Source organism: Haliotis rubra, unplaced genomic scaffold (genome assembly GCF_003918875.1).
Source record: "Haliotis rubra isolate DU_JTF1 unplaced genomic scaffold, ASM391887v1 Scf481, whole genome shotgun sequence".
Lineage (NCBI taxonomy): Eukaryota > Metazoa > Mollusca > Gastropoda > Lepetellida > Haliotidae > Haliotis > Haliotis rubra.
In genome coordinates, this window is record NW_025767170.1 from 113,134 (window position 1) to 133,841 (window position 20,708).

A 20,708-nucleotide genomic window follows, 5' to 3' on the forward strand; every position below is an offset into this window, starting at 1 on the left:
TTTGTACATATATTTATTTAAAAATTAGGCATACAAAATATGGGAAGCTGGGGGAGGGGGGTCATTGATTTTGTACATGACATGCAGAGAGGACTCACTTACTTTGTACATAAATTTTAGGGGGGTCAATCACATTGTACATGCTTCTCCATAAAAATCATCACTCCCCCCAAACCATAAATTATGAACGGTCCCTAAACAGTATTTGGCAGTCCAGAACCCCATCATTTAACGATGTTTCTATGTGGTGGTATTTCTTCCACATAGTTACTATGCTTCCATGATTCCAACGATGCCAATGTCCCTTTTAAATCCAGTTACCGAGCTAAGACGTTAACATAAAAAAGACGTGGTCCTATAATGGCAGCCACGGGCGGGTAGCACGGACCTTCCGTGCACGGCGTGACGTCACACATCCGGTAGCTGTACGCCTCTCCAGATGGAAGAAATCACAGTACACAAGTCAGGCTGTCATCGTGAGTTTGGAATGCTATTGTTTTAATGTTTGATATTTCAGTAATGTAATGTAAATGTCCATTTCCTGTCCGTTGGGCTCAGGGAACATAAACAAACATAGAGGGTCCCATGTCCCCCTCGTGACCAGTGAACTGTTTGAAAAATGGCGATTTTGTAAGGGCTGCTATCAGATGTACAGCAACACACTGACACGTATTTGCGGTATAACTGTAAATGTCACGTGCACATCATGTAAAACTATTGCACTAAATTAATAACAGGTTGTGATTTGAATAATCATTTTCTAAATCCATGTACAATATATTTGTTCCCAATCCCAAATATCATCACACCAAGTAAATGTGAGTCCTAATTGGTCAGGCGATTTGGAAGGCCATGGAATCACTGTTTTCTGCAGATACTGAATAGCGGCTTCTGCTCTGTGAGACATTGTTACTTTCTCTGGCAGTCAATGCTCGGAAGTGAAACCTTAACCTTTCGTCTCTGTATACATAGTTTTGTTAATTAATCAGAGGTAATGAAATGAACTTTTCCACACATGAAATCGCCAAAAGACATTAGCTGATTTTTTTAAGGTAAAAAATGACTTTTACAGTTTTACCCAATTCTCTTCCAACAGAGGTTACTCAAGTCATATCTTCCCTCCTCTGTGGGTTGAGAATGAGTTTTACCATGTTTCAATTTTCTCGTACTTGGCTGGTTTCTCTGATGTCAAAACAAATGTATAACTAAAGTTCATGAATGGTGACTTTAAAAAGCTTATGAAAAGGCCACGATCATTCTTTCCCTCTTATCATATAGGCCGCCTCCGTGGTGTAGTGGTTAGAGCGTCCGCCCGGAGAGCGGAAGGTCGTGGGTTCGATCCCCGACCGCGTCATACCAAAAGACGTTAAAATATGGTACTTGTTGGTCCCTGCCCGGCGCTCGTCATTAATGGGTACAACAAGGACTGATCGGTTCGGAGTCAGTATAATGTGTCTGAGTGGGGTATTCATGCTTTACTGCGGCATGGTATCTCAGTGGGCTAGCACTATAAAACCAGCTTAAGACTGGGCTAGTACAAGCAGCCGCACATACACATACACACGCATGCACGTCGTCATATGAGCAAAATATTCTCAAGCACGACGTTAAACCCAATTTCACCTCACCTCTTATCATATAAAGTTTGTCGTCACCTACGATGTCCAGTCTCAATGTCCGATCCTGAAAAACACGCTGTTTTTGAATACTTTTCTTGCTGAGTTTCTCTTTTAACAATATATAATACGCCATTTTGTTTTTGACTTACGACATTAAAGCTCATTTACGGGTGCAAATACTTACCGTACTTTTTATTGTAAATTAAAGGTATCGTAAGACTACGAAAGTTTCGTGAAACGCCCATAAAATCGTAAGATTGTGCTGCGAGAAAAGTTATATTTATGAGATCTTAGGCTGGGCCCCTTTTCACAAAGCTCTCGTAAGCCTAAGACCTCGTAACTTTTCTCGTAGCATTCGTACCTCCTATAGCCTACTGTAACATTGACTTAGGACAGCCCAAAGACGTATATATACGTCTTTGGACAGTCGTAGCGCTACGATAGATTTGTGAAACGGGGCCCTGACTGGTTTGTCTTGGCGGCGTGACGTCATATCTGGCGATGCTGACGTCATAGTCTCTGTCCCCGACCTTGGCCAGTGTACTTGCACCTGCTGTTGTTGACACGAGGAAAGCAACTTGTTTACAGACATCAGCTTGGAGCGGCTGAAAGAGTTGAGAAACGATGTATATGAAGTAAGATCGTTTCCATATCCAAATGCATTCTCTCTGCAGTCCTGTAATTGTAATAGTCATCTTGCTGTGTTTATATTTCCACTGTCATCGGTTCCCAACTGCGCAGATCGATGCTCATGCTGTTGATCAATGGATTGTCTGGTCAAGACTCGATTATTTACAGACCGGCGCCATATAGCTGGAATATTGCTGGGTGCAGCGTAAAACTAAACTCACTCACTCACTCACTCACTTTCCACTGAAATCCCGTATGCACACATTTATATTTGTATTTGCCTGATTTAACCTTGATCACGTGACCTTTGCCATGCCGCTAGGTTGCGGGCTCGGCAGCTGAAGAGAGTCTGGACCAGACAATCTAGTGACTGACATCACTATTTGCTGTCCTGGTAATGTGAAATGTGATCACACTTGCGCTGATTAATATATTTTAGTTTATTGTGCAAATACTATGCGTAATATACAACTGAATAATTGATATAAAACCTTAGCGATCACAGCTAAAAATCTATCTGCGTGGGTTGCCTCGATCAAGTTGCATGTACACGCATGCAGACTTACATTTGAGGGGAGATTATGATATTAAAAATTATCTTCGCCAAAGAAACCGCAAGCATACATGTTTATTTTAAGGGTCAAAAGTTGCTTTTATATTTGCGCTTTTTTTTTAAATTTTCGCGCCATTTCTCGTATGTGGCTGAATGCTGGAGCTAGTGTCGCACTGAATGCATATCGTAGGTTAATATTTTCATTTCTCAAAGCGACACATAACACATGATATTCGAGTGCCTTTAAGTAGATTGCTGCTTTCGTGATAACAAGATTATGCGCAGATGACATATTTAGAAAGTGTATACAATTTTTATTGTGAATATGATAATACTCACAATACAAGCAAAGAAGTTCCAAGGAACGAACGTTGTTTTTAAGGATTGAATATGGATTTTACATTTTCACAAAATATAAATGTTCACGCCTTCTGTCGAACGGGCCGGTCTTCTCTGATGTAACATCGAATGCATAGTGTTGATTTGATTTAAACATATTTTATTCACAAATGTGAAAGGGATTGGGGACAAGTTATCCAACTTAAAATACCCGCTCCCTAATATTTACATACATGCATTTTCAATTATATACATAGTGTATAGTGTTTATTCTTAATTTTTCAAATTAACAGTAATTTACGTAATATTATGTAGATTACTGATGTCTGGATTAGGATTAGGAGATTACACCTATACAACACTACACAACACCTATACAACATGTTTACAAAGTGCTCAGGGGCGGTGGGGTAGCCTAGAGGTTAAAGCATTCGCTCGTCACGCCGAAGACCCGGGTTCGATTCCCCACATGGGTACAATGTGTGACGCCCATTTCTGGTGTCCCCGCCGTGATATTGCTGGAATATTGCTAAAAGCGGCGTAAAACTAAACTCACTCACTCACTACAAAGTGCTTAGCAATGATGTTTGGAGGAATGTTCCATTTCCCCTATCTTTAGACCCCTTTGATTTGGTTGCTCTTGTGTAAACGTTCTCACCAAGTGTACGACAAAAGGTAGCGTTGGACACACTTAGCTCAACCTGTACTCGACTCAAATCTTTGGATGGTTTGTTTTCTGAATTGGAAACACCAACATGATGCACTTTAACATGGATATTAGACGCCTGGATTGAGAACCGAAAACAAAACTGACTTATAGAGTTAAAGTACTGTCGGAAATAGAAAAAACTTTTTTTTTTCACATTTATATCTACAAGTTAGGTAGTGAATATGTGAAAGTGTGAAATATCTGTTAATCTAAGTTCGGCCCAACTACAGTCTCAGTGGTAGGGAGATAGGAAACGTTAAAACAGGATTTTACTGAGGAGATATTAGTGCAGACCGTTTCCATACCCAAATGAATTCTCTGAGTAGTCCCAGAGGCCAAGATAAGCTGCGTATCCGGGTAAATTACGCATAGAAAATTTCCAGTTACGCATTGAAAAAATAACTTGTTAGCAATAGATGTCTTTTTCATTACGCAAGCGATTTTTATAAATATATTCCGTACGCATTTGTTTTAAACTTTTTGCGTATCTAACATTTTAAATGCGTAATTGGTACGCAACAATTATTTTTCAATGCGTAATTGGAATTTTTTTATGCGTATTTTACCCGGATACGCAGCTTATCTGGGCCTCTGTCAGCAGCTTGATGATGAAACCTGTGTCTACATTCACATTTCGTGCTAGTGAATTATTTTGTGGGCAAGTAACTATCAGGGATAGCTAGCCCGACTGGCTAGCAAAATTTGTCAACTATTTCGCACACTGCTATGATAGACAGTATTTATGTTTGCATAATATAATTTTGTGATCACGTGACCTCCACCACGCTGTTATCAGGCAGGCTCGTTTTCTTGTTTGTTGTTTAGGCCACTCACAACAATATTCCAGATCTATATGAAGTAATTCTGTATATGTTACTATTGGAGAGGGAGTCTCGGCCAGACAATCCAGTGATTGACATCACTAGTTTCAGTCGTGGCAATGTGAGATGTTATGACACTTACGATGATTTATGCATTGCAGTTTATTGTGCAGATAATAATTTCCGCAATTCAACTGAAGAAGGGTCCCAGAAATACACCTAGGATCTAAAAACTGTTTTAAACATCTCGACCTAATTTCTTGAAATTCCTTGTATTTCTCCCAATTTTGAGATTCCTATGGTTGACTGCTCTATCTGCTGATACAATATCTAAACCTGTGTTCAGAAGAATTCTGGATTACGAGATTATACCTATATGACATATCTACAAAGTGCATAACATGTCCCCAGTTAACACTCAGAAACTACCACTAGTACAGAGCCTTTAAAGATACGTCATTTGCACGCATGCATGTATTATATTTATTTGCAGAAGTCTTGCAGTTTCTCCAAAATTTCAAGTTTCACGCCCTTTCTCGTTCGGGGAGGCCTCCTCTGGTATGTATGTTGTAGGTTTGATCTTAATTTCTTATTATTGACATGATATTCGAATGTGTAAATAGATAACTGCCTTCTGAACTACAAAATACTGTGCGTATAAAATATATATAAGTGTATTGAACAATCTGCAATTAACAGTCGGAAAACATATAGAGGGCTCTTAAAATACGTTCGATGTACGGAAGTGCTTATGTATATTTACATATATTTGTTCATTAAGCAGAGGTAGTGAAGTGAACGTTTCCACAAATAAAATCGCCATGAGACATAAGCTGAATTTAAGGGTAATTTTAAAAACTATTTTACCATGTTTCAGTTTTCGGGCGTTTTCTCGCACTTGGCTGGCTGCATTAGTGTCACAACAAATCATGTTGCAAGTTTCATGGACGGTGACCTTAAAACAAGAATATCAGCATAAAATGAATTTTAAAAGCCACGCCCATCCTTTCCCTCTCCCTGAGCAACTCTCTCAGTTGAAGACCGCTTGCCAGACTGGTTTAATAGCGATTTGAAACTATAGTTTAACAACTTGCATCCTAAGTTGAATAAAATTCTGAGATTTAAATGTTCGATTGGCAAGGTAAAATTATGAAGATTCGCAATCTTAATTTTACTTAATCCGACTTACTTTTGCGTTTAAAGTGAAATTCATCGGTACGTTTTCACTGCAAACTATAAATAGTCTGGCTGCACTGAACACGTCGTATGTATGTACGCATGCGTATTTACTTTTTTGTGGGGTTTGTAATACTAGGCACATGAGAAGAAAACATCGTATGTGTCTGGCCGCAGATAGCGTTCCATTCAATACGTTTTGCAAGTATAGATTTACTTTTTTTTCCTCAAATTACACAAAAGTACACTATATGTGAATGTCCAAAGTAGATAACTGTCTTGTTAATAAGATTAAGCCTATATGACACGTTTAGAAAGTTTATAAAACGTCTACATGGGCGGATTTGGGGTGGGGTGGGGGTGGTGGTTTTGACACACACACACACACCCGCCATCGCTCAAAAATCTTCATTGATCTTCAATGTGGACTTAAGTCATTTTTAAGGAGGGACTCCTGAACCCTACCCCACCCCCACCCCGATCCGCCAATGGTCTATAGTTAATGAAAAATATCACTGAGAGAGCCCTCAAAATAGGTCGTTTGTGCACAAACTATAATTTATTAAAAATAGTTCATTTTGAACATGATCAAACAATACAAAAAGAACGCGCTGTGATTGATATTATGAATAAAGCTCACACAATAGGGATACGGCGACATAGAATTAATCAGGTCACTGACGTTGACCTCCGATCAAGTAGATCCCCTCATATGCGACCAGCAATGGTTGCTAGGGGCTGAATGTAACCTTGGATCTCCACAGCGCTCTTACCTTGTGAACCACGACACGACTGGCAAGGAGTCGTGGAACCCTAATGGCGTGGATATCTGCTCCGTGACGTTCAGACGTTATTACGCTTTATAATAGCGGGAATATATAATGATTGCGGCGTAAAATAGCATCCCCTTCCCCGGTATTTGCTACATGTTCTCTAGGGACGGTGTGGTAGCCCAGTGGTTAAAGCATTCACTCTTCACGCCCTGGGTTCGAGTCCCTGTGTGAACAATGTGTGAAACCCATTTCTGGTGTCCCCCGCTGTGCTTTGCAGGAATATTGCTAAAAGTGGCATACAACCATACTCAGGCATTGAAGACAAAGTTGTGTTAATCGTGTTTTAATATTTTGATGTTTTGTTTAGTGTGCCTGGTCATGAAGATGCATGTGTCTGCTTGAAACAAGGAGTGATACTTTTGTATTTCTGAAATATTAAAATTCATAAAAGTTAGAAAATATTTATCACCTCCGAAACCCCATCCAGAGAATCGATGTCTTTGTGTGACAGATGATGGCAATTGCCTCCAGTTTGTTTCCAGCATCGTTACCGATTCCAGCTCCCGCTACTGAACACAATGTTTTAAAACAAATATTTCTCCGACACCTCTAGAGAGCCGTGTGATTGATTGAGTTGAAACCCTTTGTACTTCCTGGCAATTAAGCGGCAAACGTTTGTCAAAGACCGTGAACTTGAAACTTCAGGTTATTTGATAAATGAAATTGAATTTCAAACTGATTTTTTCGGAAACCGGAAGCAATCTCAAGGGGTTTCCTGCAGCATCTCATGTTTTGAAACGTATCTGTTTCAGATGCTGACGCAAAGAATGGTTTTGTAAATGTATTTAACTGAGAATCCTTGTAGTCCCGGAGAATATAGCTGGCAACAGGAATTAAGAACAAGGTCATGAACACCTCAACACACCATGTTCTCGCTGCTCGTAATGATTTAGAATTTATATACACTAAACACCCCACACCCCACTCACCCACCCTGAACAAAATATATCAACGAGTGATTGACTGACTAGCGGCTTACTGACTATAGATTGACAAGCCTTTGCATTTGTTTATGACGGGTGCCACCGGTGGGACAACATACGCTCACCTTTTCGCGTAATTTGAGTGATTCATAAACGTGCTGGGTATCTAGTCTGAATTATATAATCGACTCTGTTTTTCGCAAATATGTTTTCAGCATGAGGAAAGAGTTCTGTCGCTTCCATCTATTTGAACAGTGTTCCAGTCAAATCAGGTCGTGTCTGTTCAATGTGGGAGGAAATCCCGTAGTAATGCAGGTCAGACATTTACCACTTTAGTGAAACCCCCAAGCATGGGTATGCTGATAAAGACACATGCTCACCAGGAATCCTCACCAATATTGACCAGACACACCATGATCAAATAAACAGTGTTCAAGGTCGTGTTGGCGCGCAGGCCTATCTTTACCACCTCGAAACCGATGAAGGTCCGGGTTAGAATATTGATCTTCAGTAACCCATGCTTGTCGTAAGAGGCGACTAACGGGATCGGGTGGTCAGGCTCGCTGATTTGGTTGACACATGTCATCGGTTCCCAATTGCGCAGATCGATAATCATGCTGTCGATCACTGGATTGTCTGGTCCAGACTGGATTATTTACAGACCGCCGCCATATAGCTGGAATATTGCTGAGTGCGGCGTAAAACTAAACTCACTGACTTATTACCACCTCGATTCAGAGACTTAAACAGCTTTTCTTTTGCTAGGGTCAAAGCACATATATATCATTGAAACTTACCGCTTGAATGAAAGGGGACGGCGGGGTAGCCCAGTGGTTAAGCGCGTTCGCTCGTCACTTCGAAGAACGGGTTCCATTACCCACAAGGGTACAATGTGTGAAGCCCATTTCTGGTGTCTTCTGTAGTGATATTGCTACAAGCGGCGTAAAACCATACTCGCTCACTCTTCAAGCATGGGTCTAACCGTCTGATTTGGCGCTATATTTATTTACGGGCTGCCATGATGTGTGTTTGTATATTGTCTAGCAAGAGATGCGAGGGTGAACCAGCTTCTGTGGCAAAGAGATTTGTAGTCTGCAAAGTATTGATAGTATGTCATCTTTCCAAAACGATATCACCTGTCAGGAAGCCGATTTGGGGTGATATAGAGAGATTCATATAAACAAGCGAGTGTGAGTGAGTTTAAAAAAAATATTTCCCAACCCAGGGCCAGGAGATATTGATTTTTCTGACAGTCTTTAAGAGTATTCGGTTTTGTTACGCCCATATTGATTAATAAAGCGTTTTACTGCTGAGTGTTGCATATAGACACATTCATTCGCCTAACTGAGTTGTACAAACCCTTTGAATAGAATAAAAACAAGTAAAGAGATTCAGTAAGATTTTATTTATCAAACGAATGCTGGCAGAAATTAAAGCATTGATTTGCAAAATAGATTAACCTTGATTTTGCAGGATGAATCCAAGACAGATGAATGATTCCAGAGGTGAGATCCCACAGTACCCTAATGTTACATGTAGTAGCAGGACAACCCCTCTACCAATATGATGTCCCTTTAAGTAACAAAGCACAAAATGAATATTTTGATAATCGGCAAGGAATTTCCATAATTATACAATGTGTTTTGTGAAATAATTAACTCTTGAATTATCTGAGCTATTTTAGTATTTTTAAACTGTTCAAAGTATCTGTAAGATTGTGTCATACGGTAGTCGATTTCATCAAACCAATTCAATTCAATTCTATGTATGGCTGAGCGTTTGGGATGAAAATCTAGTAATTATTATGGCTTGTGTTGAATCAACATTTAACCAAAATAAGAATGAAACACATTTGAATACCCTTGTCTCAAACTCTGTCCGGGGATTCCACACACACTTTACTACTCACTATTATAAAGTGGATGTCAGGAACTCAATAGTCCTAACTTTAATAAAAAAATCTGTTTCAAATTTACCGAAAAACCAAATTTGGCCTTAAACAGGTAAGAAATCTAATTACCTGACTTCCATAACAAACAAGCCCAGGTTAATGCCACACTCCAATATTCCAGCTTTATGGCAACAGTCCGATGAATGATAAAGCCTGGGCCAGAAAATCCAGTGATTGATATCTCAGCACTGGTCTGCGCATCCATGATCACCAGGTTCGTAATCTCTTATAAGGACAGCTTGCTGATGACCTTGTCTACTAAGGGATTGGTCAAAGTTGATCTATTTATTGGCCCCGGGAGTTTGAGACAGGCATAGACTGTTCTTATTGTGATACTGGTTCTGTAGATGCAGGAGAGAGTAGTGACTAGATCATGTACCAGTTACACATCAACACAGATTGGATGTCATACATAACCATCTTAATGATCTGTCATACTTACAGGCTACTCCAAGTGTAGGCATATGAATTATGCTAAACTGCTCTACCTCACGTAAGGTAACATTATTTGTCAAGAAAGAATCACTTATTACAATCGTACACAACCAGATGAATATTTCCAGGACTGAAGTGACCAAACTTAGTTCTAATGTCAGTGAAACTAAAAACAATTGATAATACCAACTTGGCTGCTTTGTAGAAAGAAAATCTGAGTAATTTCGATTTATTCCCATTCCATCTGAAAGGTCTGGTGCTCAGTACACCACCTTATCAACTACAGCCAAGCCAACACTATCCACTGTAAGATTTTTGTTGTACAGTTCACTTACCACAGATTTCATGTGTCTTGTATATAAACTAGTCTTACTGATGTATCAACTTTTAAAAAAATGCACCAAAACAAATATTCTGAAATTATATTTGATTGTCTTACTACATTATGTAATGAGATAAGTAAATTGTGACATTTTCTTCGCAAAAGACAGATCTGAATCCAGAAATGAGATTTCCATTCACTATGTAACCTGTTAGGCCATGAAAAGAACAGAAAATGTTTTACATCATCCATCTTGAAAGAGTCTGAGATAAATTTTTATCAATGTTCTTGTCCAGTATAAATATGTCATTCACATTTTAAAGCCTGCATTTGAACATGCATTAACAGATTTCTGATGAGAATTATTTCCCTTTTTTTCCATGGCCTTAGATATAGGTATCATATGCATGAACTTCAAGGACACTCTATTCTTTCATATTGGTACAGTTATTGTCATGGCCTGACTAGATTAAATACAGTAGTTTGCAAGAATCGCATATCCTTAACTTTCTCCGAGTAGTATAGATCAAACTGTCATGGGAACCAATACTAGAGAATATTATATTGTGCACCATAAACAACAAAATATATTAACAAAGAAATAGAAATGTTAGGATTGTATGTTTCAAACCAAACATGGTTTTGCTCAACCTTTATGCATACTGTTTTAACAATAACAGGGTATATGTTTCAGACACCTTGAGCAACATTATGATTACAGTGGAAATATTTATAATAAATGAACATAATACTGTGTTAATGTCATGGTAAACCTTGCTAAGTCTCAGCCTGTGCTACAAAAGTCAAGTCTTTTTACTCTCATACCTCTCTGCATGAGTGGGGCGGTGGGGTAGCCTAGTGGTTAAAGCGTTCGCTATTCACGCCGAAGGCCCGGGTTCGATTCCCCACATGGGCACATTGTGTGAAGCCCATTTCTGGTGTCCCCCGCCGTGATATTGCTGGAATATTGCTAAAAGCGGCGTAAAACCCAACTCACTCTGCAGGAGTGGAGTTTTATGCTGCTTTTAGCAACATTACAGCGAGGCACACCAGAAATGGGCTTCACACATTGCTCCGAGGACTGGGTTCAATGCATGGGTACAAACGCTTGAACCACTACGCTACCTACCTAAGCATTCTCTCTCTGGATGAAGATTCCAGGATACAGTCACTAATATGGCTCTCGTCAGATGTTCATGCACAGAGGATCATATCAGAGTTAAAATCTGATTTAAATGATTTTCATATCTAATACTGCAATATCTAAGTTGTTTCACAAGCTGGTACTGGTATCAACTTTTCGTTAACGGCAAAATGACTGTTTATCACGACAGGCTGAGGTGAAAACAACTTATTGCACAATTTAAACATAAAAAATTATTACTGAAACAAAGTATGTATTTTACATTTTGTAATTTTATCTCAACAAATATATAATATCTACATAAACTCAACAAAACTTCGTAATATGCAGATGTGATGGTCACGGTAGATACTTGTGCATGTTATACATTAAACAGTTCTACATATAAACCTACATACGCACTTATCAAGTATATGTAGTCAGGACACTTGAACAGATTTTCTAAACTTACTTTGAAATACTAATGAATTTTTATTAAACAAATCCTTCATAGTTCACAGGATACATACTTTTTCCATCAGTGGTTTATACAAATTATGAAATACCATTAGAGAGAAAGAAAACATTGTAGGAAGATATTTTGAAGATTTTTTCCAGATATAAATATTTTTCTTACCAACCTTGTTGCTTGAAGTGGTGTGGCAAATGACAAGCCAAAGAGTTACTTCCCTTTGATCAAATTCGAAGTTTTGTTGTCAGAATCTTCCATATATAATAAAGTTCAGACTAAAGTGATATATACCAAAAGAAATTAGCTGGAATGGTAGGTACATTGACAAAAGATTACAAAGTTAGCAGAGTTTGAATAACAAGACACACTTATACATGTTTGAAACACTATGTATATTTCCATTTGCCATGGACAATCATATTCATCCATTCATCAAAACTGATATATGTTATTGCCATATTCATTCCTGATGTTGATATATCACATCAATGATTCACCTCTCACACCTTAGGAAAATAAATGCTTTCAACTGGCTCTGCAATTTCATTTATACATGTGTATTATGTACACTTTCATTGTTAGACGTTATCACGAAGTGTTTGCATCATAAAGAGGATACAACTAGTTACAGTTTAACATTCCTTCATTTCATGCAAAACAATGAAACTGTATAAAAGTGTGCAAAACTCAAGGAAATATAAAGACATTTTTCCAGATGACAAAATTTGATTTCAACATACGCAGAGATTATTGAGCTTTTACCAAAACAAAACATGATCTAGAATTGTTTAAAGGCTATTTCTTTTGGAAATTCTCTTAAACTAAGATTCATTCGCCCATCGTGTTTTTCTGGTTAAGCATTTATGAAGAGATTCTGTATACAACAATATACGGTATAAGATTTGCTCAAGTATATCATTCTTACTTGACCATCATCCTTCAAATTATTTCACCTCTAAAATCTTTCATAGTGATGAGATTAATATTCCATATTCACTTTTATCTCTTTCTTGCATTTCAACTTTTAAATCTTTAATACAGGGTAAATAACTCTTGTCGCCACTAATATCAATCTCCCTGTACCAAGACGAACAATCATTCTTTTGATATCATATTTCTCTTAAAGAGAGGCCAGGTGATTATCATGATTATAATGTGTCTGAAAATTCAGACCCTCCGCACATATAAATTAATGATAATGGAAAATGGATGACTGATACTCAAGGATCCTAATGTGAATGAGCGTCAAAACACGAGTCTCTCTATAAGCAGACGATACCAAGAACATGAACTGTATGACATGCAGAAATTCCCTGATTGTCCCAAATGTAAGCTGAAATTTTGGCCTGTGGATTTCATATGGATTAAGCACTGTTACATTCAGTGGATCATATTTACAAAGTCCTAACTCAAATATACAAATTGCCCAATCCCTGAAATGAAATGAAAACCAGATGATAGAATAAACTGAAAAGCATTAATACAACCTTGATTTATTTTGCTGTTTACCGAGTTTTCCAGTAATCTTTCATCTCCACACACACTAATCACAACGCCACCTTCAAACTTCCTGAAATATCCAATATGGCCGCAAGCAATATCGCCCATAACAGCACTCTCTCTCTCTCCAAAACAGTTTGCAATCGAAAATATTTACACAATGACATACGATCGTCAACATAACTTTCAGCCATAGCATCATTTATACATTATATACTACTCAAAAAAAGTTAAGGATCCCCATATTGTTTCATTGTACTAATATGAATGGGTGGTCCTTTACATCCTTTGAGTAGAATACGATTCTAGACATGTTCTGTTATTCCATTGCATCATGAAGCATTCTTGACTTTGAAGAAAGACCCCTGAGATCGCTTCCCCTGTTTCTCCAGCTGCTGTAGGGTGGAGCTTGTGTACAACCCCAGTTTTAGTCCATTTTTGGCTCGGTTCGAGTTCAGCTGTTTCATTGGGAAAGGCTTGAAAGGTTTGGTTGGGGATGAGGGCTTGACTGAATTGGATCCATCTGGATTGGTAGGCGTGGTTGACTGTGACGATGAAGACGACGATCTTGAGCTTTTTGTTTTGTTATTGTGCTGTTTACTGGCAATATAAACAAATTTTGTGAGCATGTCCGTGTGCATCTGATTAGGACTTGGACCAGTATCAGACTCAGATGTACTTGAATTCCTTGGAGTGAAATTTAACCTAAGATCTGGTTTAGGTCGGGAGTATTTGTCCATTTTCAAATTTTCCTTATAAGAATTTAATTGATACCTGGTTCCTGGGTAATCTTCTGTCATTGAATCACTCATTCCTCCTCGGTCAAAACTCAGTGAATCCTTTCTCACATCACTAACTGTCACGTCTGGCTGAGAACAAAGCGTTTCATTGGACCCTGAAACGACATCTGCTCCATTTGACAATGCGTCTGCACCAGATGACACAGCGTCTGCATCAGCAGGTATCACTGCATCTTCATGACAGATGTCTGCCACCATCCTCCCGTCCATAGAATCACTAGAAACTGGTCCTGCATCACTGACCATATCAACACTGGCATTATTATTGACATTTTCCTCAGTTTTATCTTCGAGGCTCCCTGAAGTATCAAACTGGGACAAGTCCAGATCCTCTCCTTGCATAATATCTGGACTCGACAATGGCATCTCTCCTTCGCTACCTTCCCTGTCGCGACTCACACCCTCGCTCATGTCCTCCAGTGTCCCACAACTACTGAAGCTCTCACGTTTAGGTTCAGATTTGGCAGAACTGGCAGAACCGGAACGTTTTTCCCTCCTGTTCGGGCCTCCCAGTTGAGGATATTTCTCGCAGTGGTTGAACACAGAGACAATCTTGGGTCCTTCGGCTACCAGTCTGTTGCGGCCTCCAGCATGTTTTCCTATGAACAGATGGTTCATGGCCAGCGGACTCTCGATCTTCGGGACCAAGACGGTTGCTTTTGGCTTTGGTGTCTGTCTTGCAGAGGCAGCTGGTGAAGAAAATGACAAAATAGTTTTTTATTTTGAAGTTTGAAGTACATGAATATATAGTGTTTTTGCTTGAATTGATTCAGGGGCAAGAGGTAGCCCTGTTACATTTTACAGTTCAAGTGTCATACACAAAAAGTCTTCATTCATGTCATACAACACACAGGACCAAAAAAGGAGCCTGTAGAAAGGGGTCGCTTATCTACAGGTTACACTTTAGTCAAACTTTTTTCTGGTGGTAAAAAAACATTGTATCACTTTGCATGAACGACCAAGAGAGTGAGTGAGTTTAGTTTTATGCCGCACTTAGCAATATTCCAGCTGTATGGCGGCGGTCTGTAAATAATAGAGTCTGGACCAGACAATCCAGTGATCAAAAGCATGAGCATCGATCTGCGCAATTGGGAACCAATGACGTGTCAACCAAGTCAGCGAGCCTGACCAACCGATCCCGTTAGTCGCCTCTTGCGACAAGCATGGGTTACTGAAGGCCAATATTCTAACCCGGACCTTCACGGGTATGACCAAGAGAAAACGACTTTGCAATAAAACATCATTAAACAAGATTTACCTTTTCAGTTCTAATTTGTTTTCGCTTGGCATTGTATATTCTATGGTAAATATATGGTATTTATTCATGGGCTGCATCTGAATTTTGTTTACAACTCTGGTTAACTATTTGTTGGTTAATTATGCATAAATATGTCGCCACTCACCACTGGCTGAGGGATGTGAAGTATGTTGATTTCCCTCAGTCTTTCTTGCAATTTTGGGTCTAAAGTTACTTCTGATATTTATTGATAATAGATTACTATTTGGTTAAGAAGGTTCACTTGTAAACATCATTACCAGCCTCACCTGATATAATGATGTGGCGCCTGTCTCTGTCGAAGTCGGAGCTTCTCGTACTGTTTCTTCAGACTGCCAATGTCTGTACACATTCTCTCCATGTAGACTGGTCCAGCACCCTGGGCGTCAGGGTGAATACCATAGGCTCCTGGGCCTAGGGCCGAGATGTCGGCCGACCCAGAACCCAATTCGCCATCACCTGAAACAGTACAGAGACCAAGTGATTAAGGCTTTCAGCAATATTCCAGGGGACACTACAACGCCTCATTGTCTGTGATGGAATATATGGAATATATTATCTATGATGGAATATATCTAACATTTTAGATTGAACATATTGTCTATGATGGAATATAATTGTCTGTAATGGAATATATCTAACATTTTAGATTGAACATATTGTCTGTGATGGAATATTTAGAATATATTGTCTGTGATGGAATATATTGTCTGTGATGGAATATGTGGAACATTTTAGATTGAACATATTGTCTATGATGGAATATATCTGCTACCTAGAGGTGTTACCTCTGGGGTCATGATATGATACATATCCTGATACTACTGGCATGGTACAATTTGTATACTTATACAATACTGAATATTTCATAAGTCAGTATCATTCTTTCAGTCTGCAGACACATACCCCGTCCTTTCATGCCCTGAGGCACGAAGCCCTGGAAGCAGGTGATGGCCTCGATGTCTTCATCGTCCAGGTCGTCCTCGTCACTGTAGAGAACATTCTTGGCCACACGAGAGCCACTCTTCTTGCTGGTATTGGCGGTGTTGGTGAAGGGGCGGATGTTGTACGTGTACTTCTCACGTAACTCACTCAGCTGGGGGAAGGGGAACGGGGACAGGGAGTAGATGGACTGAAAGAGAACATCAGAGACCAAGTTAATTTGTACCCACAAGAGAAGTAACTGAGTTATGCTCCAAATCACCATTCTTCTTTGTCATCATTAGAAACCATATATATAGTGTAGGAAAAATGACAGAGACAAGGCTCTGCAGCTCACCATACTTCTGAAGAAATAATATATCGAAGTAATTATTGCAACACTTCAACTTCATCTTGGGACAAACATCTATAAGGAGATAAATAGAAATAAAAGATTCTATATATGATCAAAATCATATATTTGCAACAAAGTTTACAACAACAATACTGAGTGTGATTTGTGATGTTTGAACAAACTTGGTTCAGGTCACTTACATTTTTGCATTAACTTAATGTTCACACCAATTTCATGATTTACAGCATCAGAAAAGAAGCCCTCTTACTTTAATGAAGTCATCAGCATTGAAGATAGTTCCCTGGATCATGTCTGCCGCCAGGTCGCCCATCAGGGTGTAGAACTCGTCTGCACTAGCCACGGACTTGATTCTCCTGCAGGAAATCACACAAGTTGTCAACCATAATGTTCAACTTTACTCCATACTTAAAACCATGGACAAGTTTCTTTCCAATTCACTTTTTGTTAGGTTTGTTGTTGTTTTTAGTAAGCTGAGAAGTCAAAAATTGTTATGGTAATCTGTGGTAAGGGACAGGAAGTGCCTTGTTCAAGGGCATGGTTGGAAAAGTTAATGGTATAGCTACCATCAACCATGACTTCTGTTCTGGGAATTCCAAGATACCCAATTTGAAATAATCAAACTTGTCAAAATGCATCCCAGAGACCAGATTATTTCCGAAATAAAAGTCTTGGAGAAGAAAAATTTGATTTATTGACATAGAATTCGAGTTACTAGGGTTCTTGATGTGTACTCAAGTATGTCAAAAGATTCCAAGTTCCTCACCTTGCCAGTTTGCCCCATATGGTGAGGGCGGTGCGCAGCAGGATCTCCGAGCCCTCCAGAAGGATGGAGTCCCACACCCGTAGGACGATGGACTTTGGAAGACAGGTCGCGAACAGAGTCAGGAACCACTGCATGGTGAACACGTTCGTCAAGGGAGGCTCGTAGCAGGCACCTGAACAGCAAAACAACATGACGAGCAAACATTCCAAGCATGCATGTTTGTAGTACCTCAGTGGCTAGAAGTATTTTTTAATGGAAGAGGCAATGACATCATATCCATAATCGTGTGTACAATTCAGCTTCTTGAATAATCTGCAGCTTTACAGGTATGTCAACTGTATGATACCAATACTGCTTACATGACCTAGAAACATCACAGACAGCTTCTGCTGGTATTCGTTGTCTACCTGTGGTAATACCTTGAGCAGCGTTCTGCTGGTAATTGTTCTGCCTACCTGTGGTGATATCTTCAGCAGCGTTTTGCTGGTAATTGTTCTGCCTACCTGTGGTAATATCTTGAGCAGCGTTCTGCTGGTAATTGTTCTGCCTACCTGTGGTAATATCTTGAGCAGCATTCTGCAGGTGGTTAAGGTGTTTGGCCAGGTGTGGGTAGGTGAAGCGGAGCAGATCGCGGAACACAGCCATATCTACAGACAAGGCACGCAGGTTGTTGGCGAAGTAGCTCTCGGGAAGCACATGATCAATCAGGTAAATCATCACCTGTAAAATATCAACGGTTTACAGTGAATTAAAATGCTGCTTTTATCGTAGCATGTTTTCATACTGCTTTGTGCCTTAATATTCAAGTGGCTTATTGACAATGGAAATAATAAAAATCTAGACCAAATTAGCATGATGTTATGCCTGACTGACTGAGTTTGGTTGTACGCCACTTTTAGCAATATTCCAGCAACATCACGGCAGGGGACACCAGAAATGGACTTCACACATTGTACCCATGTGGGGATTCGAACTCGGGTCTTCAGAGTGACGAGCCAGCGCTTTAACCACTGGGATACCCCACCACCCCTTTATGCCTGAAGTTACACTCAAATATTACTCACTATATTAAGCATATTTCATACGATATTGAGGATGATATTACTATTATGCATGATATCAAACCTACTATTACACAGCGATATTAATGATTATATTATACACGACATTACTATTATGCATGATATCAAACCTACTATTACATATTAAAGATAATATTATATACTATTGTGCATGATATAAACCTACTATTACAGTTGATGATATTACTATTATGCATGATATTACACATGATACTAAGGATGATATTACTAGCAATATATCCGTTGATTCTGAAGCATGATATTACAGACAATATAACACTTGATATAATGCACACTATTACTTACAATATGACCCAATATTATGAGCAACACTCCATGCTATTATTGGAAAGCTCACCATGAGAGCGTCGTCCTCCTTCCTGTCCATGACGTCCAGCAGCAGGGCAGCTATGACGTTGAACCCCTGGCAGTAGCCGACCCGCTTGTTCCATCTGGCATAGGCCAGGAGAACCCGCTTTAACACCGCCCGGTCCTGCTCGTTGTCCTGGCCACTGTAGCTGCTGCACCCGGTACGATGTAGGTCCTGACAACCCCAACCAATGAGTGAGTGAGTTTAGTTTTACGCCGCAATATTCCAGCTATATGGCGGAAGTCTGTAAATAATCGAGTCTGGACCAGACAATCCAGTGATCAACAGCATGAGCATCGATCTGTGCAATTGGGAACCGATGACATGTGTCAACCAAGTCAGCGAGCCTGACCACCCGATCCCGTTAGTCGCCTCTTACGACAAGCATGGGTTACTGAAGGTTCATTCTAACCCGGACCTTCACGGATAGACAACCACAACCAATGTCGTACACAAGTCGTACAGTCTAAATCCTCCATCTTACACATCCTATTAGGGCCACGGAATCCTATTATCCTCAAACTGCTTGAATTTTTCAACTTAATATCTTTATTTTCAACTTAATATCTAATAGGCTTCCGTAGATACAGCAAAATCCCTCAGGAAATCTAAATTAAGACTGGGCTTTCACAATATTTCAAATTAAAGTCTCACTGCTACACTGTTAGACAGGAAGCAAGGTAACCTAGTTGGTTCGCTTATCACTCCGAAGACCCAGGTTCAATTCCCCACATGGGTACAATGTGTGAAGCTGTGACATTGCTGGATTATAGCTAAAAGCAGAGTAAAACCACTCACTCACTCACTCACTCACTGTCAGTACTCAAGGTTTGTACACACAGTGTTCCTCTAGCCTGTGAGTGAGTTTAATTTTACGCCTCTTCCAACAATATCACGGCGGGGAACAAAGAAATGGGCTTCACACATTATACCCATGTAGGGAATCGAACCAGGGTCTTCACCGAGACAAAGAACACTTTAATCACTAGGCCACCCCACCTCCCCTCCTGCAAGAGTGAAACCAGTCAGGGCCTATATTAATGTATTGGAGTTAGGTACTGGAGTTACCATACAACAAAGAGTTACATGGAACAAGAGCCTGTTGTAAAGCGGCCAATTAGATTTGCTAACACAGAATTAGAAATGCTAACATAGTTCTCAGTGAATCCTGATTAATTAACTCTCAACAAAGGTACTCTGCGGCCAGCATCACGATTTTAAAGCATGATTATTGATACTTTCAATTAAACTCCACATCATTCAGGAAGCATTGTATATCCCTACATTCCTGACTCATATTTACATAACTAACACAGATTATTTCTCACTCCAAGGACATAAACACAACACCAAAATAACCCTATAACACACTTGTAAGGTCTGGCTGTGTGCCCCTAGCAGAGACAGAGTAATCCAGGAGCTGTCCAATCAAACCTTGACCTACTCGTCTGAGTACAGTCTGAGTGTTAACCCACTCCTGGAGGCTTGACACGACCAGAAGCAGTCAGCCGCTACATTCTGTATCTGGCCACGGGAATACCATGGGCTTCACCAAGCTGTTTTCTGTTTGTGTGATCTTGGTTTGCCATACTCAGCAATATTACAGGGTGCTGTTGTACAGACTATGGTATGCGAGTTATGACCACCTTAGCACTAAGATCATTCTGTACAATATCATAGTATACAAGGATCTTAGCTAAGGTGATCGTAACTC

At 39.6% G+C, this 20,708-nt stretch overlaps 1 protein-coding gene and 1 long non-coding RNA gene across 2 annotated transcripts in view; one reads left to right on the forward strand and one right to left on the reverse strand.

Moving 5' to 3' along the window:
- Window positions 1–406: 406 nt before the first annotated feature.
- On the forward strand, window positions 407–17,461 carry LOC124291093. Its single transcript, XR_006902140.1, has 3 exons — window positions 407–476; window positions 16,374–16,548; window positions 17,004–17,461. It is a non-coding gene; the product is annotated as an uncharacterized LOC124291093 (long non-coding RNA).
- Window positions 8,990–20,708, reverse strand: part of LOC124291092 (TBC1 domain family member 30-like) — a 131,466-nt gene continuing 119,747 nt past the window's right edge. Inside the window, 8 exon segments of the mRNA XM_046727994.1 lie at window positions 8,990–14,895; window positions 15,752–15,767; window positions 15,769–15,941; window positions 16,389–16,614; window positions 17,027–17,132; window positions 17,543–17,714; window positions 18,094–18,262; window positions 18,983–19,168. Of these exon segments, the coding sequence (XP_046583950.1) occupies window positions 13,739–14,895; window positions 15,752–15,767; window positions 15,769–15,941; window positions 16,389–16,614; window positions 17,027–17,132; window positions 17,543–17,714; window positions 18,094–18,262; window positions 18,983–19,168 (2,205 nt within the window). The 3' untranslated portion in view covers window positions 8,990–13,738.